The sequence below is a fragment of the Cebus imitator genome, unplaced genomic scaffold (genome assembly GCF_001604975.1).
Source record: "Cebus imitator isolate Cc_AM_T3 unplaced genomic scaffold, Cebus_imitator-1.0 Scaffold76, whole genome shotgun sequence".
In the NCBI taxonomy this organism is placed as follows: domain Eukaryota; kingdom Metazoa; phylum Chordata; class Mammalia; order Primates; family Cebidae; genus Cebus; species Cebus imitator.
The window spans coordinates 10034449-10055671 of NW_016107391.1; the positions used below are offsets into that span (position 1 = coordinate 10034449).

A 21223-nucleotide genomic window follows, 5' to 3' on the forward strand; every position below is an offset into this window, starting at 1 on the left:
GAAGCTCAGCCATGTTCTTGCATGGTTAAGTTCAAAATGTATTTATGTGGGATGTGGGTGTATGGAATAGGTTTGATGTGGTATGAGGTAGTCAGTGCCTTTGGAGGAATGAGTGCCCTGCCCTCCTTGTGGTGAGTAAGAGCCCCAGGGCAGTATCCTGCAGGGGCACAAGGCAGGGCTGACTAGCAAGTTCAAATGGTGGTGTCTACTGAAGGGAAGGGGAGATCAGAGATGCAACTGGAGCTGATACTAGCAGGGCAGATGAGGGCAGGAAGAGGCTACAAGAGGGTTTAGTGTCCATGAGGTAGGGTTGAGCAAGCCTCAGCCACACCAGTGACTCAGGCTTTTGTGACTATGTTGTGGCAGATTGGGATTAGGGCTAGCCAATGATAGTTCATGTGGTGATTTTTTTTTTTTTAATTAGCAAAAGATACCCCCTTTTCAATTCACTTTATTTCCTTCTCTTCCTTTCCTTTCCTTTCTCGCCCTCCTTCCCCCTTCCTTCCTTTCTTCCTTCCTTCCTTCTTTCCCTCCCTCCCTCCCTACCTCCTTCCTTCCTTTCTTACTTTCTTCCTTTCTTGACAGAGTCTTGCTCTGTCACCCAGGCTGGAGTGCAGTGGTACGATCTTGGCTCACTGCAGCCTCCGCCTCCCGGGTTCAAGCAATTCTCCTGCCCTGGTCTCCTGAGTAGCTAAGATTTCAGGCACGTACCACCATGCCCAACTAATTTTTGTATATATATTTTTTTCTTAGTAGAGACGGGTTTTCACCATGTTGCTCAAGCTGGTCTTGAACTCCTGACCTTGTGATCCACCCGCCTCAGCCTCCCAAAGTGCTGGGATTACAGATTTGAGCCCAGCCGCTGAAAACTTGTTGTAATTACCATGTACATCTATATAATGTCTGCAATGTAAATGGAGCTCCAGGCTTCGTTGTGCAGTGCACAATTTGAGCAATGTTTGATTGGGCTAGGATCACTCTTGGATAAATTCGCAGACACCAGTCTCACTCCTGAAAGGAAATAAGGTGCCTTACTAACATGTTTCATTATAGGAAGGTGAAGTACATTCATTTAAAACTAGAGATAATTTTGTTGCCTGGGCAACAACAAAAAATTTTGTAGGCAGCCCGTCTCTACAAAAGAAAAAAAAAAATTAGCCATGCGTGGTAGCATGCACCTGTGGTCCCACCAGAGAGGTTGAGGTAGAAAGATCGCTAGAGCCTGCGAGATTGAGCCTGCAGTGAGCCTCTGAACTCCAGCCTGTGTTTGTGCACTGCACTTCAGCCTGGGCCAGAGTGAGACCCTGTCTCAATTAAATTAAAAAAAGAAAGAAAGAAGAGGAAGGGTGGCACCAGGAGAGTTTGTGCTAAAACAGTCATTAAATGGGTGGTTACCTTGCAATGAAAGGATTCTCAAATTTGAGGAAGCCAGACACTGTGATTAAGATTCCATGCCAGCCTAAAACCCAGAAGAGCGCTGGCGTGTTCTCTGAAGGCAGCCAATTTTCACTCTCCGTTCTTGTACTCTCTGTGGGTTGCCACTAATTTCCTTTAGCAAGGGCTGCTCTAGAGTAACAGGGCTGAGAGGGCCTGGATGACAAGTAGGACCTTGTCCCTAAAAGGGAGCTCAGAATGGGGGGCAGAGTGTTCAACAAATATTTCTTGAATAAATGAATGAGTGAAGGAACATAGCACTTCTTACTTTACTTCATCAATTCTTAACTCTATCCACTTCTCTCTCTATTCATTGCCAGTTCCTAGTTCAGGTCACTATCAGCTGTCACCTAGACGGTGCTAGACTCTACCTCAGCCAAGCTCTGCTCCTCCTTCTCCCCATCACCCACAGTAGAAAATGTGTTCTTCCTAAATCCCAAATCTGATCCCGCTTCTCCCCTGCCTTTGCTCTGAGGTGTCTGCTCTTTGTCTTCAGCCTCACATTCAAGTCCTTTTTTGTGGCCCATGAGGCCTCAGATGATCTGTCCCTGGGATCTCTGCAGCTTTACCTCTTATTACTCCCCTACTGTCTGCACACCACTGTCTGCACACCACTAGTTGTTACCCAAATCAAAGAGGGCTTTCCAGGGTGACCTGTGTGTTTGGCCTTTGAGGCTTGCGACAATAAACTGGGGAGATGTATTAGTGTGCTAAGGCTGCCATAACAAAATACCACAGCCCGCGTGTCTTAAACAATAGAAATTCATTTTCTCATAGTTCTGGAGGCTGGAAGTCCAAGATTAAGGTGTTATCAGGGTTGGTTCTTGCTGTGTCCTCACAGGGGCTCGTCTTTGTGCAAATGTGGAGAGATACAACCCTCATGTCTCTTCCTCTTCTTATAGGAAACCAGACCTATTCAAGTAAGGCTTCACCCCTACGACCTCACTTAGCCTTTATTAGCTTTAGTAAGCTCTTTATACAACTTATCTCTACTGGCTTCCTGACATTTTAACAAGGCCTAAAAAAAAATATTAAAACACTGAACTTTCAGCCTTTTAGATAACAGCTATATCAGATATATCAGATGCCAAACAGCTATCCTCAACCCTCACCTCATCTTCACCTATCCCTAATCCCCGCCCAGCCCCAATATAGGCTCAGGGTTGAGGGAGGAAGGATGGGGGGCTGCTGGACTGTAATAATAATTTTTAAAAGTACACTTTACAGTATATGCATCAAAATATCAGATTTCAAGCACCACACCTAGCTAACTTCTGCCCTCTGGGCATTTGTGCTAGTCCAGAGCCTCTTCCCCAGGATGGAGGTGTAGTGAGGAGGAATGCTGTAGTGTAAGCTCACTCTTTATACCATGGGGAGCCTGCCCTGGACTTGCTGAGTGATTGCAGTTCCAGAAGGTCTTGATGCCTGTAAGGACAGCTCAGCCTGGGGCTGGGTCTGCATATCTTGGGTTGCAGGGGTCCATGGGAGAGGCAACTGGTAGGACAGTTGTAGCCTGCTTTGGTTTTTGCACCCACCAAATAGGCTCAAGGATTAGGAGGGCACTCTCTAGAGACCCGCTTGATCTTGCCCAGCCTGTTCCCATGGGCTTCTGGGGATTCTGTCAGATTCTCTTTCCCCTTTCCAGGGTTCCCCACCAGGCTATAAGGCCAGATTACTGGATAGGCTGTATTTCAGAAGCACTAGGGCCGCCACTAGGTAGCCCCACTCAAGCCGCCCCTCTTGCTATCTGTGTTTGGCCTTGAGTCAAAGTGCCAGCCCACTGAGACACACCCGGTCTTTCCTCAGTCTCTAACGGGAGAAACCTAGGGTGGGTTAAGGATTGTTTCCAGGCTCCAGTGGACAACTGCACGCCGAATGTGCCGAAGAATACAGATGTGTATCCACATATACAATGCCTTCCATGAGGCATTGGTTGATCCTGAGGGCCTTGTTCTGGGAAATTCCATGGAAGGCCAGATAGTCATAAACCCTGACCAGACCTCCATCTGCTGCAGTGGTTCCAGGGTCTGTAAGAGTCATTCAGGGAGGCTTCAGTGCCAAGCAATGGAGCTTGCCCCACTCCCCTTTCCCAAAACAGGGATTACAGGTGGGTGGGAGGAGGCTGGGGCAGGGCAGGCTGAGGAGGCCCCTGTTTAGAGTTAAGGGCTATGCTCCATCCATCCACCTATTCATCCAATTTCCTGTCCGCCCTGCACAGATGTTTTTACTATCCCTTCTGGGGAAACACCAGGTTCTTCCTCTGGGGTGTGGATGGCAGGCAAGCAAGTCCAGACTGCTTAAAGGAGCCATTGGCCAGGGATATTGCCTAGGGACGGCATGGAGGTAGAGCCTCATTTGGCAATGCGCTGGCCACGCTGGCATCAAAGGTCATAGGCCATGCCTGATCTTGAGCCTGGGAAGGGTTTCTAAGACTGGGTCTAGGTAGGCACTACCTCCTGCTAGTAGCCTTTCTCAGCTGGAAAGGATTGGGCTTTCCCCTCCCTAGACAAAGTTGCTGGGTGAGCATCTACTTACCTATTCTAGACAGAGCCCCTTTGACATGTGTGGTCCCTGAATCCCTAGCCTCGGCTTCAACTGGTGATCAACAAATATTTGTTGAGTGAATGCAGAAATGAACACCACAGAGCTGTTCCAGAAGGGAGGTATGGCTTTGTTCATACAATGGATTTGGGGAGAAGGGATGTGGATCTCTATAACATGCTGTGATGTGTGGCTGTTCAAGATGGTTGTGGATTCATTAAGTGACACACACTGTGTGTGCTCAGTGAGGTCTGCTAGAGATCACAAGAGTGGGGATGTTCACTCATTCATTCCTGTATTTTTGTTCACCATTTCCTGTCTAGGCTCTGGGTGCCAGACCCTATGCTACAGCTGGAAATACAGTGATGAATAAGATAGAGGCAGTCCCCAGGAGGGCCAAATGGTAAATGAAGTAGACATTGAATGAGCTCAGGTAGCATGTATGAAACTTGTCCATGAGGAGCTTTGGAGCCTATGGCAGGATCTGGCTCAGGCTAGGCCCAGAAAGGCTTTTGAAAGAAACAATCTTTTGGGAAGAGAGTGTTCTAGGCAGGAGGAATAACACATTCAAAGGCCAGGGAACTGAAAAGTGCCTGGAGTGGCTGCAGCATCAAGTTTGAGGCTGCAGCTAAGAAGAGAGACCATCAGGGCTGGATAAAAGGGGATTGTCAGCCTTGGTGAGATTTGTGTCTATCCTTGGGTCCATGGAATACCTTTGAGATGTTCTATGATGGGAATCATATGGTTACAATGTCATTCTGCCTGTGGAATGGAGTAAGGATAGAGGGGGCCGAGTAGAAGAGTGTGCTAGGATGGATTGTCCAGGTGAGAGAGATGGTGGTGTCTTGAATTTGGTCTGCAACAGCAGGGTTGAGGAGAAGTAAGTGAACTGAGAGACGTCCACCGGGTAAGATCTCCGGGGGGCTTGCAGTGGGAAAGAAAGGGAAGTGACTGGGAGACGTTGACATTTGCCGAGATCTAGGAAATGCTGGAGCAGAAGCAGTTCGGCAGGTGTGGGGTATGGTATGGGGGGAGATGTTTTATCCTGGCTGAACCGGCAGCTGGAGATGCCCCGAAAGCAGTGTCAGGGAAGTCCCCACATGGAACTACCCCAAACCATCCTGACATGGTTGGGATTCCAAAGAAAGTAGCACTAAATGCCAGGGTGGTCAGTCCAAAGCATTTATTAGGGAAATCTCTCCGTCTCTGAGGGGGCTGCAGTATATCCTCCAGGCAGACAGTGAGACAGGGATGTTCTATCTAGGTATGTCTGCTCCAAGGGGTCTGGCTATGGAATTTATATGAGGTTTTAAGGAATATGGCTCAGGGTCGGGGCTAGTTTCTTTCAATGTTTTGGGCAACAATCTAAATACCTTTCTTAGTGCCTTGGAATGTTTAAGGCTCCAGCTGGGGTTCAAGCCTGCAAGAAAAAACCTTCAGCCATCTGGGTCATAGAGTGATCAAGGCATTTGGTATTTGTCAGGAGACAGAAAAATGTGGGGGAACTGGGGGATCCTACATGAGATAATGAGTTAACTTATCAAGTGGCCACAAAGAAAAGGCTGTGATGATGTAGGCTTGGAGTGGACCCAGGCTGGAAATTCAAAACTGAGTGATAGATTTACATGGGTCCAGAAGCCTTGAGGGCATAGGCGAATGTCAAGTGTAATGGATTAAATGGTGCCTCCCCATCCCCCACCACCAAATTGCATTCATGTCCTACTACCTGGATCTTGTGAATGTGACCTTATTTGGAAAAAGAGACCTTACAGATATCATTAAGTTACAGATTATGAGGGGAGCTGCTGCGGTGATTTTCAGGGCCTGCAAGAGTCATCAGCATTCAGGGAGGCTTCAGTGCCAAGCCTTCCTGGATTACCTGGTTAGATCTCCCAGGCTATCCTGGATTACCTGGGTAGACCCTACAGCCAATGACAGGTATTTTTATAAGAAACAGAAGGGGAGAAGAAGCAGACACTGAGGCAGAGGGCAGGTGAAGACAGAGGCAGAGATTCATGTGATGTTACCACAAGCCAAGGAACTCCTGAGTCACGAGGAGCAGGAAGAGGCAAGGAAGGGTTGGCCCCTAGAGCCTTCAGAGGGAACATGCCCTGGTAACATTTTGATTTTGGACTTCTGGCCTCCAGGACTGTGAGAGAATAAGCTTCTGTTGACTTAAGCCACCCAGTTTGTGGTAATTTGTTGTGGCAGCCCCAGGCAATGAATAGATTAGGAGCCCACATAGAGTCTGAGGGCCTTATGCTAAGGTACTGGATGGAGGAAGTGAAGCCACAAAGGCAGAGGTATCTTCTGGGTGGAGGCAGGTAGAGGAAAAGGAATATAAAAACAAATGAATGACCATTTCCTGCAAGGCAGGAAGACCAAAGAGACATGATCCTCAGAAGTTCTACCCCTTCTCAAGCCCTCAGAGTTTTAGGAAGATATCTAACCAATGCTGTGGTCCTGAGCTGCCAAGACTCCGAGAACCTGTGGAGGTATTATTTATGCCTTTGGAGATATTATTTATGCCTTTGGAGACTAATTCCTACAGTGTGAAGCAAGGTATTGAGGAAATATCTGTCCATTCAAGTAGTTAGCAAATATTTATCGAGCCCAGTTCTGTGGTGGGTGCTGAGAACATGGTGATAGACAAAGGCAGGCATAGTTTATGTACTCCTAGACCTCCCGGGCAGTGGGGGAAGACATTACCCAAGCGATCATTCAATTTTATCAACCGTGGCAAGTGTTATGAAGCACACAGGGACATGAAAAGCTGTTATGGGAGGTTTTTGTTGTTTTTTTTGAAACAGTCTCACTGTTGTCACCCAGGCTGGAGTGCAATGGCGCAATCTTGGCTCACTGCAACCTCTGCCTCCCTGGTTCAAGCGATTCTCCCACCTCAGCCTCCCAAGTAGCTGAGATTATGGACACTAGCCATCATGCCCGGATAATTTTTGTATTGTTGTAGAGGCGAGGTTTTACCATGTCAGCCAACTCCTGACCTCAGGTGGATCCATCTGCCTCGAAGTGATGGGATTACGGTCATGAGCCACTGTGGTCTGTTATGAGAGGTTTTGACCTACTCAGGGAAGTGAGGAAAATCTCTGCCTCTGAGGGGATCTGAAGATTTTAATCAGGGAGGGAGAAATTTTTTTTCTAGACAGGAAGTACAGCATGTATAAAGGTCTGTGGTGGGGAGGAGGAATGGCCAGTTAGAGGAACTGGAGGAAGTTCAATGTGGCTATAGAAGTGAGCAGAGGCAAAACCATGTGGAGCCTTATAAACCACTTTTCGATGTTTCAAGAGCAGTGCAATTTCCTAGCTTCAAGTAATGGGCTCAAATCTGCATTTTGAGATCATCATGGTTGTAGTGGAGAGATGAAAGGGAACAAAAATGGAGGGGCAGCCAGTCAGGAAAGTGTTGCCATTACTCAAGTGAAAAAGGATGGAGAGAAATGGGTGGATTAGAGGAGATTTAGGGGTAAAATTGAACAGACTTGGGATATAGATGAGTAGGGTCTGGGGGTGAGGGAGAGGGAGCTGCCAAGTATGACTCCCAGGCTCTGGTTAGGTAACTCATGGGAAGTATCTCCTTCAGTATAGCAGGGAAGACAGCATGTGTGGAGTGGGGAGATGTGGGGAAGAACAATAACTCTGGTTTGGACATGTTGTCATTGAGGTGCCTGTGGACACTCAAGTGGGGATGTAGACTGAACAGTGAGTTATATGAATCTGGAGTTCAGCAGTAAGGATAAGGGTAAAGAGAGAAATTTGTGTCACCTGTGTGTATAGGAAAACAATAAAGAGAAAAGGGAAATGGAAAGCCTAGACCTGAGCCTTGAGGAACCCCCAACCTTTACTAATGGGGAGAGGAGGATGCTAAAGAAGCTTGAGCAGAGGTGGCCAGAGAGAATGAGGGGAATCCAAGGAAAATGAGTGATCCAGGGGGGCAGTGGTCATCACTGGGTGTCAAGCACTGCTCAGGGACCTGGCAGATGAGGTCTGAAGAACAGTCATTGAATTTAGAGATTAGAGGCTATAGTTTATTGAGACCTGGTTTGTTGCTGTTAGGGGACTAGAAGGCTGACTGCAGGGCCTGAAGAGTGGGAGAGATGTGAGGATGAGGCGGCAGCTCTTTCGAGGAATTTTGCCGTGGTTGAGGACAGAGACACTCAGTGGTGTCGAATGAGGGTTTTGTTCCCATAGTAGAGGCTTGAACATATTTATAGGCCAATGGGAAAGAGCCAGTTGAGAGCAGGTGGTTGAGCCTTCGGGAGAGAAAAGTGATGACCCATGAGGCAAGCTCCTGAGAAAGGGGAGATGGAAGGAAGCTTCTGTGGATGTAGCAGATGCAGGAGGGTTTCTGCGTGGTTTTAGCCCGGCTTGGGCCAGCGGCTGACACAGGCCGGAATGGAGACTTATCCGTGTTTTATGTGTATTTCCAAGTGCGTGCTCCTTTCCCCAGGTCTGGGCCGCCTGCCTGGCCCGTGTGCCATAGGGAATATCCACACTGGGCCCGGGCGGAGGCTGGGCAAGCTCTGGGCTTGCTCCCTGATGAGATTCTCAGACCTTGTTTCCCCTCATTCATGAGAGGAATGTTCACAGAGCAGGCGTGGGAACCTGCCTGGCCGCCAGGGCCTCCTCCGGCTCAGGCTGAGGTGTGCTGCATCTCTGTTCTTATTCCGTTCCAGACTGGACTGGCTGAACCAGGTGTCCACTTTTTGACCGATGGCATAAAGAAAGGTTTGGGCAACCCAGTGCCCCCCAGATTGTTACCGCCCCCCTCCACCCCTACCCAGCCTTTGATGGGCCCCCTTATCAATCCATCATCCCTGCACATTATACCAGGACTACCTGAACAGGATCCCGGGACTCTGAACCCTTCTGGGAGCTCGACCCTGAGGATGGGCCACCCAGTCTTGGTCTCCAGGGTGTGGGCCCCAGGTCCCTAGTCTTCCTCAGAGTCTTCTCCACTGGTCCGCCTCCTCCCCTAATACCCAGTTCCTAGCCAGGGTGACCCCAGTCTCCTGTAACAGCCTCCCTGTGGTGGTGCTGGGAAGAAGGGGCCCGTGTTCCCGGCAGGGCACCCCAAGCAATGGGCATGAGCGGAGGCAGGGAAATCCGTCAGCCTCCAGGGGACGCTCTCCTCACAGCCCCGGCGCGGGAATCGGGTCGTGGCGACCTCACCAGGGGCCCGGGGGCTGGGAAGGAGGGCGGGCCAAGGCCCGCAGGTGGGGGCGCGCCAAAGCCAGGCGGGCGCGGACTACGTGCGGTGGGCGGCAGGCGGCATGAAGGGTGCAGGCGGCCAGCTCCGGCTCCGGCTCCGGCTCCGGCTCCCGCTCCTACGCGGTCCAGTAGCCTGGGCGTACCCAAGGGTCGCAGAGGACAGCGACCCCCACCAGGGCCCTCGGAGCTCGGAGCCAGGACGCAGGCGGGCGTGAGGAGCGTGAGGTAGAGACGTGGCTGCGGCTCAAGTGGGCGGAGCCCCGGCCGCGGCGGGAGGCGGAGCCGCCGAGGGAGGAGGTGCCTAGTGGACTGGGCGACGCCGCGGGAGGTTCTGGAAACGCCGGGAGCTGTGAGTGTTCAGGTGAGCGCCCCGCCGGCTCAGCCGCCAGATCAGCCCCGGGGCTGGGGCGTGGGCAGCGGACGCTGGACCGTGCGTTCTGCCCACGCGGGGCTGAAAGTTAGGGACCCGGGCCGGGGGTCGCGCCGGTAGCCTCCCACAGCGCACTCCGGGCCGCAGCCCCGTGTCCTCCGCCCTGTTTCTGCAGCCGTCTGGGTTCTTGTCCCGCTGCGCGCACGCCTTCCCGAGCTCAGGGTGGTGAGGTCAGCGGCACCCTTCGTGCCGTCCGCTCGGCTGTCGGGCGGGGCTGGGAACTTGGCGGTCCTTCCTTGTCGGGCTCCCGGGAAGCGGCGGCCTGACCTCCGGCTGTCCGCTGTTGGGAGCGGGGGCGCGGCGTTCGCCTGGCCCTGAGGGGCCGGTTCTTGGTGGCGAGGCCCGCTCTGCTCCCTCCCAAGGGCTGGGAGTCCGAGGTCTTGTCTGGGCAGGGTCCAGCTTGGAGCCCATTAGATGGGCATTGGATCAGAGAGACTTTTCTCATCCAGACATCCCTGTGGAACCTGCGTTGTTTTTCCTTGGCAGCCGCAGAGACCCGTGAAAATTCGTTAACTAGTTCAACAAACGGGACCTTTCTGTGTGCCAGAGACCGCAAGCAGTTGCTAACCGTGGGACAGGCGGACTGGAAGAGCTAGCGGGAAGGTCCAGACCCAGAGCAGTGTGGTGAGCGCTGTGCTAGAAGGGAATAAGGGCTGTGGGTATTTGGTAGAGGACTGGATGCCTCCAGCCAGAGGACTTCTGGAGGAGGTGACCCATGAGCTCAGAAGAAGGCTGGCAAAAGGGCAGCGTGGACAGAGGAACAGCCTATGTGAATGGGAGCAGAGACCTTGGCCAATGTCATGCCTTATGGCATTGTAGTGTAAGCAAGGTGATGGGGAAGGGACACTGTAGGGGATAGCTGTCCATGAATGCTGTCCACAAGACCCTGGAGTGAGAAGACAGTGGTGCCTGGTACTGTGTCCTGCATGTGTAAGATGCCCAGTTGACCCTTGCATCATGAGCCTGGATCAGGGCATTTCCTGCCTCAGGTATTGCTGGGCAGCCCGGGTGGGTCTCTGGCCTTTGTATTCTATTTGACCCTTTAAGATAGTGTAGGAGAGCAATGGAATCTCTCCCAAGACTGAGATTGTTGTCTTTTACTGTAGAGTGACACCTGAGATTTGTGCTTCTTGATAATAGACCACCTGGGGCCTCAGCCCCAGCCCTCTTGTAGGAGATCCTGGTCCTAAGAGCAAGGGTTGGAGAACGTTACTGTGTAGCTTGGGGCATTATTAAATGTCCCAGACTTTGCAGAGATCCATTGTTCACCTAATAATTTATAGGATGTTTTCGGGATCTGCTGCTTGTTCTCAGCCTGTATCTCATCTGACACAACAGGTTCCATAATTTAGTCTCTGTTAAATGAACCAGGATTTCCTTTGGCTTATACTTAAACTGCCCCTGAAGTGTCCAAGGTGCAGCCTCTCACTGTGGTTCAGGGCCTCAGGGCCCAGTCTGTCTGCTTCTCCCCACTCACAGAATATTTGGTCTCTGAATTCTTTTTTTTAAAGGCCTCTTTGCTCTTACACAGCCAAGAGTGTCCACTCTGTGGCCCAGCCAGTGAAGCCACGTAGCAAGGATGGAGTAAGTTGGCTGGGGGCCTCATCCCAAAGATGCTGTCGTAGTGGATCACCCTAGTTCTCCGAGAGCTCTGTATGCAGACTCAGTGACAATTAAGCTGAGGCATTGTCTGTGGCATGTGATATGCCCTTGTATCCTGTAGAAAGCTCTGCACTGGGGTACTCTAGACAGTGCTTACTTAGTCACCTATTTAGACTTGCCCCAGCCGATCAGTTCATCCCTTGAGTGCCTTCTGCCTGTTTGGCTTCTGACTAGAGTGTGCCTGGGGCTGGAATGAGGGAGGAGAGAGAGGAGGTGGCTGAGGCACTATTCTTGCCTGTGGGTAGCTCATGCTCTGAGATTGCTGCTTCATACTGACAGCTGGCCATGTGCCAGGGGAGGAGCCTGGCTGTGCTAATCAAAGGAAGAGACTGTGTGGGTGCAGCTCTGAGGAATGAGTCAGGTGAGGGAATCTAGGGTCTCCTCATTTCCTAAGAAGGCCTCTGTTTTTCACTACGCCTTCCCACATCCTTGGGAGGGTCCGAGGCTAGAGGCAAGGCCTTGGCTGATTTGTGGCCACGCTGGCTGATAGTGTGCAGAGGGCTTGGGGGTGTGTCTCTGGCTCCTGGTATCTGTCAAGAGTTTACTATTATGCAGATGGAAGTTGGCAGGAAAAGCTGTGAGGCAATCACGTGCAAGCCCAGCAGAGTGCTGGAGTGAGAGTTAAACTTCGGAAAAGTTGCTCACATCTAGCAGTTTGGACATTTGACGTTCCCTAGGGTAAGACATCAGCCTGTCCTAGAGCAAAGAGGGCTGGAAGGGCCTGTGGTCTGTAGGCTTTGTGCTAGGGACTTGGAATGAGGGATAGAAAGACAGTTTGTGTGTGTGTGTATTTTTTTTTTTTTTTTTTTTTTTTTTTTTTTTTTTTTTATCCTCAGAGCAGAGGAGAATGAAAAGTCTGGACGATATACTGGAGCCCTAGAAGAGAGGTCTTGTTCTGTGGTGTCATTGAAGGGCAGAGGATTAAGTGTTTGGGTAGAGTGATCTGTAGCTCAGATGGAATCTGTCTTGAGTCTGGTAACAGCCCAGCATCTGCTTTGGGCCTTTCAGGAAGTGCTTGCTTAGACTGTGGCCTGTTTTGTACCTGGAACTCTGAGGGCCAGGGTGTAGTGGAGATCCTCAAGCCTGGGTACTTGTAGGAGTCTGGAATGAGCAGGTCAGAGGCATATAAGTGCATGAGATCCTAGAGTATTGATCTAATCCCCTGCCTTTTGCTAGAGAACGTTCCTTGATGAGCTTTAGAGCCAGTGATTGACCAGTTCCAGCGTTATCCCCTGATGATGAGTGTACTTACATTATACCTGACTCCAGTCTCTCCTGAATTAAATGTTTCATCTCTTGTGGTGCTTCTGGGATGTGGAGATTGCCCAATTTCTGTCTTGTTTGCATCTACACTGTCCCCTAGTCTGGATCTTCTTTCTCACCCAGGAATCAGCTAATTTGGGCTAGGCAGCTGACTGCATTAGGTCCACTGATGTTTCTCTGATGCCCTTGTTACTAATGATTGACATAAATTATGCCTGGTGCTGGGCTACCTGCCAACATCTGTCATCACATTCAGTCCTCACAACAGCCCTGTGAGATATAGGTCCTAGTATTGTCTAGGACCTATATATATATGATATATATGGGGAAACTGAGGAATCCTATAATTTATCCAAGGTCACAAAGCCAGGAAGTGGCTTAGAACTGGGGTTTAACTCTTGGTCTGTTTGACCCTGGGGCAGGAGTGCCTATCCATTTGACTATACTGCCTTGCCCTGAGCTGGACTGGTTGGTTATTTGTGAGTTCTGTGATGTCTAGGGTAGAAGCGACTGCCTATCTGATCTTAAGGGACCATGTTGCTGTTTTCTGGGTTCATGTCTCATTCTTCCTCCCTTTGGTGAGATCCAGCCAGAGATGTTGTGGACCTACTGTATGAATCTTTGGTGTAACCCATGATAATGTCCTTAACCTAGGCAGGCATGCTCTTCCCGGGCAAAGTGTGGCTCCCTGTTTGGGAGTTTATTTCACTGTAAGGTAACAGATATGTTACTGAATAGGACTGGATGGCCGCAATATTTAGCAGAGTGTGTTTTGGGTTTGAGTCTTGGTTCTGTCATTGATTTGCTGTCAGATGTCAGGTATGTAGGAAACACTCAACCTTAGCTGTTTGTCTTTTATATCTCTCTTATATCTGAAATAGTTATCTAGCTTACAAGGTTTTGGTGAGAATTAGATGGCAGAAATGAAAGATTTTTGGAAACAAATAGTGGTTATCTCAGACTAGGTTCCCAGGAAACAGCCTGAGGCAGAGCTTAAGTACTTAATGCTTTATTGGAAGGTGTAATTGCAGGGCAGCCAGGGTGAGGGAAAATAAATGTGAGGTGTAGGCGGGGTGTGGTGGCTCATGTCTATAATCTCAGCACTTTGGGAGGCCAAGGTGGGTGGATTGCCTGAGGTCAGGAGTTCAAGACCAGCCTGGCCAATGTGGTGAAACCCCATCTCTACTAAAAATGCAAGAATTAGCCTGGCATGGTGGCAGATGCCTGTAGTCCTAGCTACCCGGGAGGCTGAGGCAGGAGAATCCCTTGAACCTGGGAGGTGGAGGTTGCAGTGAGCCAAGGTCTCACCATTGCACTACAGCCTGGGCGACAGAATAAAAGAAAAAAAAGTGAGGTATGGAGGAGGATGGAAGGTGGTGTTTTAGCAAGCTGGCTACTCTACACAGAGATACACTCAGTTCACTATGAGGGCCCTTTGGTAGCCACTGGGGAGGCCAGTCTGGTAATTCATCAGAGTCAGGAGATAGTGAGAAGAATCAGAGATTCTGGCATGGGCCTGCATGGTCTCCTCTACTGGGCCGAGGCAGAGCAAATGGCCTGGCACCTGGGAGATGGGTGAGACCAAGAGGGTGCAAGGTGGGACTCAAGATGCATCTTAAATATAGTGGTATATGGATTTTATCCTTTTTATGAATTAGTCTAATCCAGACTGCCAGGTCTCTGCCAAGACTGTGACCGAAAACCCAACATGGCTTTTGCGTGTCAGTTTTAACAGCCTTCTCTGCTGTTTCATTGTCTAGTTACTGAAGCATGACTTTGTGATGTTGATGGTATCCAGGTGGGGAAGTGGAAGTCAACCACTGTTCATGTACCAGATAGAGAAAGTATGTAGATAGACAGAGATAAACATCTTGGCCTTATGAGGTTCTTGGTGAAGGAGAATATTTTTCACATAAAGTAGTTGTCGAAGATACGAAACCTGGCTTGGTGAGATGAGGCTGGAGAGGGCAGCAGGGCCAAGTGATGCAGTCAAAGGACCCTTTGGGCTAAAGAGTTTGGACTTTATCCCGATGGCAGTAGAGGGCCAAAGGAGAGCTTTGATAAACCATGCTGGCTATTTGTAGAGCAGAGGTGGGAGGAAGGCCAGACGAGATGTGGAGAGGCCAGTGTAATGGGGGCCAGGATGGCTGTAGGGGAGATTAGGGGTGGCTCAGATCAGGGTGATGACTGAGGCTCAGGAGAGTAGGATGCCCTCCATGACAGAAGCTTGTGGGCCTGAATGGACATCCACATGCTTTGGTAGTGGAGTCTCCTGGAGCCTCTGGATCCTTTTAGATGGAACACACAGGTTCTTTTAGCTCTGTTGTCCTAGAGTTGAGGGTGGTGGGGGGGCCATGTCCAGTTAGATTTTCCCTCTTCACAGAAGGCAGGCAGCTTCTTGTTCAGTGCCAAGCAAGACCAGTTTGTTCTCAGCAAACTCATGTTCTGTCTCTAGGCTGTTAAATACATTGTTAAAACTCAAGCTGTTGCATTTGGGTTGCAGCTGGGAGCTTGGCAGAGGGTCTGCCTGATGAGGTAAGGAGAGAAGCTAAGGACGTTGCTGGTTTGCAGCTGGAAATATCTTTCCATGGCCATTTGGCCAGCTTGTAAATGTCTTTTCCAAAGAGCAGGCTTGTTGGGACCTCTGGTTGTATGTCTTGGAATTGCCCTGTTTTTAGAAACAGTGCCAGTCGCCTGATGGGTGAATCACTGTTGCTGGGGTGTTGGCAGGTTTTGCAGGACTTCCCTGTGGGGTCCAAACACTGGGGCTGGCAGACCCCCTTTGGAGTCTATTTGAGAAGGGCCTGCTTTGGTTTTTTTTCATTTTAAGCATATTGTAATATAATTTTTAAAATTGCTGTAGAATTTCTTACAGAAAGATTAGAGAAATAAATAAGCATAAAAAGAAAAAGAAATTACTTCACTAAGATTTAGCAAGATGTATGACCCTTTTCTTGCATCTCTCTATATGTACACATACATTAATTCTTCCTTACAAAAATGGAATTACAGACTGCATATTATTTGGGTATTATCCACTTTTCTCACTTAACAGTATGCTTTGATCTCTCCATGTTGATATACAGTATTCATTTTTAATGTACTCCATAAAAACTCATCGTATAGAAGAAATGTAAAATCTTCTATTGTTGTAGTTTCCTAATTTGAGCAAGCTTGTGGTGAAGTATTTTTTGTTGTGTTTCAGCGTGGACAGACATTGTTCTACACTCTGAGGATGCACCACAGATAAAACTCAGTATTGGTTTTATGCTCAAGGTTGGTGTTACTTTGTTTTTCAAAAAAGAGAGTTTGACATTGCTTAACTCCAGATTTATTTTGCTTGGATTTTGAGGGTTTCTGAGAAGGCTTTTGGCAGCACTAGACACTTTGTAGGGGAGCTGGGCAGGTACACATACTTTCACCTACTCTGTCTTAAGCTGTGGACATAGTTATAAGGTGGGATGGGATTTGGCCTTTCCCACATTGTGGGGCACAGTCCCTCTTGGATTCTGCCCCTTTCCATTCTGACCCTAATTAGAGGACCTTTTATACAAAGCCTTTTGAGTTAAGGGGCCCATAATTGGGAGAAATGGGATAGGGCTCCAGAGTAACCCTGCCTGAGATGGCAGTGTTGATGTGGCAGTCTGGGAGCTGCTGCTTGGAGGTGCCCAGCTCTCCAGGCTAGCAGAGTTAGTTATCCCCTTCTCCCACCAGAGCAAGACTTTGCAGGCTCTTGGTTGGTAAGTCGTCTGTGATTACCTGTGATTCTTTGAGGCTCTGCCCAAGCCCCATCTGTGATCCTTTGAGGCTCTGCCTTCAGGCTGAGATTCAAGGATGGGCTCAGTCTAAGCCAGACAGCACATTCCAGAGAAATGACAGCTGGTATTCATGTAATGAAGAAACCTGGCTTTTCCCTGAGTGCTGTAAGGTATGAACCATAGACGATAGAAGCAGAATGATTTGAAAGGAATGGACAGACTTCTTCCTCCCCAGAATTTATCTGGCCTCTAAAAAGGTATGCAGCTGGAACTGGAGACACACCTGGGGAGAGATGCTGGGTTCCCTACTTCCAACCATGTCTAGTTTGGAATTCTGCCTGAGCCCTGCTCTCCCACCACCCCAGCTCTGAGGAGCAGTCAGCTGCTCCCTTTCTGTCCACAGATAAATCCTCCCAGCTTTATGTTTTTACTGTCCCCTCCCTATACACATATAGAGGTGCTGAGCCTGAGCCAGTCAAGCCTTTTGAGGAACAAGGAACAGACACCCAATCCCTTAGATGTAAGGGGCTTGTGTAAGCAAGGAGAGAGGACTTCTGAAATCCTGGGATAGAGAAGACAGTATAATAAGGCCTTGGAGCAGACCTGTGGCTAGAACCAGGAGGGTCTGGACGACTCTGCCTTGGGGCCAGCCCAGGCCTACTCACCTTCTCTTGATGACTTGCTTTATTCTGCTGCTCTAACTCCCTAATGGACCCCTTAGCACAATACTCCCTACCCTGCAGCAGGATGCAGGTTGAAAGATAATTGTCCTGTGTATCTTAGGACCCCCCCACACCTAGATTGTGACAGGAAGGCTTCAGCTCTGCAGACATTTGGCATAGGCATGAACACATGGGGCCGTTCACTTATTCTTTCCTTCTGATAGAGGATCCCATTTGGGGATGGGAGTTGTGGTTGGCCTTCTCTGGGCCTAACCTGGAATCTCAATGGATTAGGATTTCTTCTGAAAGGGTAAGTTGAGGAATGGTGGGTGTGCTGTGTGTCTAATCAAGTGTGTCAGGCAAAAAATTGATGAACCGGCATTAGCTTGGTCTTAGAATTCTGTCAGATAAGGCTTATGTTTTTTGGAGAAGCATTTGTATTTCCTTTGTTTTGCCTGTTTTTCTCTTAGTATATTTCTATTTGAGCACTCCATTGGGATTTAGCTAAGTAGGGCAGGAGGAAGACCAGCAGAGCTAGGGTACAGATGAGTGCTCGTCCTCCAGCACAGTCTAGGCTGCATGGCTGAGCTGGGAGACGATAGCTGAAGCTTCTGTTGTGGACTGAGGTACTGCCCGTGGGGCTTGTCTCAGGTTGTGCCCAACTATTTCTGGGCTGATGAGAAGACAGTAGCTGGCCTCTCGCCCAGCCTTCGTTTTTGGCCATGTGTGGCATATTCATTTTTGCATCCTGAGTGCCTAGATCAGTGCCTGGCATCTGTAGGTCTTCAGTAAATATTTGTGAATGAATGGTGACTGGCCAGTGAGGACAGTGTCTGCCAAGGAGCCTTACTACAGGAAGAACACTGTCTGCCCAGGAGACTGTTTCCCCTGACTGCTCTCTCTCTGGCAGGCGTTAGTTTTGTTCCTCTTCTGGCTGGCCATCTATTGTACACCTTAATTTGGATATTGGTACCCTGGAGGATATTGTGTCAAATTGTCTTTCCCTTATTGTCTTTCCTGTACTGTCACCTCCTTGGGGCAGGGACTGGTTCCCCAGAACCTGGCACTGTCCTAGCATATGTGTTAGAAGGTAGGATAGAAACAAATAGCAGTCTGTGAAATAAGGAGTGGGCCAGAATCTTGGACTGACAGACCCTAGGAACCAGACCCCACTGTGATTCTGCCTTCTCATGGTACAGGTGGTTGCTGAGAGTTGCGAGGATGGACTTTCTCCATAGGGCACATAGCCTTCCAGAGCAGGGACCAGAATTGAGCACACATCACTGGCTGCCTACCCTTTGTTCTTTCTGATGGTGATCCTGAATATCCTTTTTAGCTTCTGTGTGCTAGGCCAGGATCTTGGTATGTTTGAATGTATGCATATGTGTGCACATGCCTATGTGTCTCCTCACCTAAATTATTCTTTTTCACTTTGTTGATTCAGCGATTGTCTCTGAATGCCTTTCAGACACTTCCTCTGTGACCATGAAACTCTGGGTATCTACATTGCTGATGGCCTGGTCTGGTGTCCTGAGCTGTGTGCAGGCTGAATTCTTCACCTCTATTGGTATGTGCCAACAGGACTATTGTCTGCCTGACACCTTGGCTCACATGCCATGGATGTCACTGGCTGCAGCCTATTCTCATTGAGAGTGGGGTGGCCTTAACTACTGTTTTTGACCAGTTCTGAGGAGAGTGGAACTTGAAGAATTGCGGTTTTTCCTACTAAGATCCCAATGATCTGGATGTTTGGGGAGCCAGCTGTCTGAATTGGGTCTTTCTCCTTGGGAAGTGCAGGTGGCACTTGGACTCTCTGGTCTTCTTGACCACCTTGCCCATGGACCAGAGAGTGGTTCTGAGCAGCAAATCCTTTGTGTCCTGAGGATCAAGCTTTCCTATCCTTCTGAACTTAAGTTCAGAGCTTTTTATCGTGTAATGAGCTCCCAGGATATCCATGCCCCAGTGTCATGACCAGCTGGGTAACAGTGGGAGAATGAGATTTAGGGCTGCTTTTTGAGTGGCGTCCAGTGCATTTATCTCAAACATCTCATTGGTGCCTCTGCCTCTTTATTCCTGAAGTTGAGAGATAGGATGCCATGAGTGCCTAGGCCCTCTTTAACTTCAAGCCCCCATGATCCCCAGAGAGCTGACATGTTCTTATCCCAGGGGACTTGCATCTGTACTGGTGTTCTGTGTCCCAAGGAAGGAGGCTGAACATCCCTCATCCGAGTCTCACTCTTTCTTCTCTCCCTTGCAGGGCACATGACTGACCTGATTTATGCAGAGAAAGAACTGGTGCAATCTCTGAAGGAGTACATCCTTGTGGAGGAAGCCAAGCTTTCCAAGATTAAAAGGTGTCCTAAGTCTAATTGTCCCTTTTTCCCCTCTGCCCCTCAAGGAACAAGGAAGCCATCCAGGATACCTATAAGAGGAAGCCCTTGAGAGGGTGATGTGGGGCTGGCCTGGTTACTTCATGCCAGTCCTTGAAAGTAGCTAAGTACATGGGCTAAGAAGACATTGTTTATTTTCTTTCTATTTAAGACTTTTCCCTTACGTTGGGGGTCCCAGCTCTTATCTAGATTAAAGAGCTAGAAATATCTGTGGGGAGTTACTGTATTCATTTTTCATTGCTTCTTGATGAAAAGCGCCCCAGAACGTGGCGCCAGGGAATTCTCACCAGGGAAATTATCACAGGTCAAGACCTATGTGGGATGCATTAGCCTTCCTTTTCCTCTGGTTCCATAGCTGGGCGAACAAAATGGAAGCCTTGACTAGCAAGTCAGCTGCTGATGCTGAGGGCTACCTGGCCCACCCTGTGAATGCCTACAAACTGGTGAAGCGGCTAAACACAGACTGGCCTGCGCTGGAGGACCTTGTCCTGCAGGACTCAGCTGCAGGTGAGGGACGGTGAGCAGATGCTTGAGTGAGCCCATATGTTTGTGTGTTCATGCCTGGGCTGTTGTGTCTGAGCCTGTCCTGGGTCTGGGTGTTGGTGGGCAAGTGCATTGTGTAAACAGGACCCTGCTGGTTTCATGGCTCTCTTCCTTCTCTGTGGGAACCTGGAAGTTGACTGTCCTTGGCGTTTAACATGTAATGATGGTCAATTCTTTTTTTAGTGTCTGTCTTTTCTTTTCTTTTTTTTTGCTAATGACATTTTCCCAATTGTACTTTAGTGATATATGTTTATGGGAAAGTCAGAAAACACAAAAACAAGAGAATTATAATTCTTAATGCAATTTCCCAGTAGTAAGCACTATTAAAATTATAGTTTTTTTACATAAGCATATACATTTTAAAAAATGGAACTATACACATATACCAGGGCATGCAAACTCAGTTGTTTTGAGGGACAAATGAATTAACAAGTGTCAGGTGGGCTGGATGATAGGACCAAGGCATGTTGGGGAGCATAGGTCTCATCTAAATTCATTCCTATTCACATCTTTTACAAACAAAGCATATCTGTTGGTAGATTTGTGACATAAGGAAAGACTGTTGCCCTTAATTTCCCAGCTTCTTTATATGCCATTTAATGTTCTTCTGCAATGTGATTTTAATGGCTGGAAGGTGATTACCTGTCAGATGGTGATAATCTGTCATACTGATAACACTGTCAAATGGGTCAAGTCATTGGATATGGGATTGTTTCTGAATTATCAGCACCTTTTTATACATCTCTTGGTGTATACTTCTGAATTTTTTTAGGGTAAATTCTTAGAAGTGATATTTACAGATCACAGTGTGAACTTTTTAAAAGCTTCAAACTGTACTTGGTGCTTTTATTGTGATAATACTTTTTATGACTTTCCTGTCAAGAAGAAGAGATGGTAGGGTGGGCTTGGAGGTGGGCTTTCCTAACTCCTAGCCCTGGGCTTACCCCCTGGACTCACTGGCTTTTTTTTTTTTTTTTTTTTTAAGTGACAGGGTCTCACTGTATTGCCCAGGCTGAAGTGCAGTGGCTGTTTATTCACAGGTGCAGTTGTAGCATACTACAACCTCAAACTCCTGGCCTCACGTGATCCTCCTGCCTCAGCCTCCTGAGTAGCTGGGACTATAGGCACAGAGCCACTGTACCCAGCTCTTCATTGCCTCTTTTCCCTGAGCTGTGAATGCTGATTAACTTCAGACTAGCTGTCTCTCTGGCTGAGACATTTTAGCCCATGTGGCCAGACTGGGTTGGGCTTGGGGGCAGGGTGGCCTCTGGAAAGGGATTGGTGAGCTCAGCCAGGTTGGAGCTGTGCCCAGTG

The 21223-nt window shown here is 48.8% G+C and overlaps 1 protein-coding gene across 7 annotated transcripts in view; it reads left to right on the top strand.

The window, feature by feature from the left end:
* Positions 1-9361: 9361 nt before the first annotated feature.
* Positions 9362-21223, top strand: part of P4HA2 (prolyl 4-hydroxylase subunit alpha 2) — a 34870-nt gene continuing 23008 nt past the window's right edge. For 2 of the 7 annotated variants that reach the window (XM_017532467.2, XM_017532464.2), the window contains exons 1-5: positions 9495-9562; positions 10118-10255; positions 18445-18543; positions 19234-19330; positions 19722-19873. In XM_017532467.2, the coding sequence (XP_017387956.1) occupies positions 18462-18543; positions 19234-19330; positions 19722-19873 (331 nt within the window). In that variant the 5' untranslated portion in view covers positions 9495-9562; positions 10118-10255; positions 18445-18461. Of the gene's footprint in view, positions 9563-10117; positions 10256-18420; positions 18544-19233; positions 19331-19721; positions 19874-21223 lie in introns of all 7 variants that reach the window. The other 5 variants (XM_017532466.2, XM_017532463.2, XM_037739932.1 and 2 more) reach the window with 3 other exon arrangements.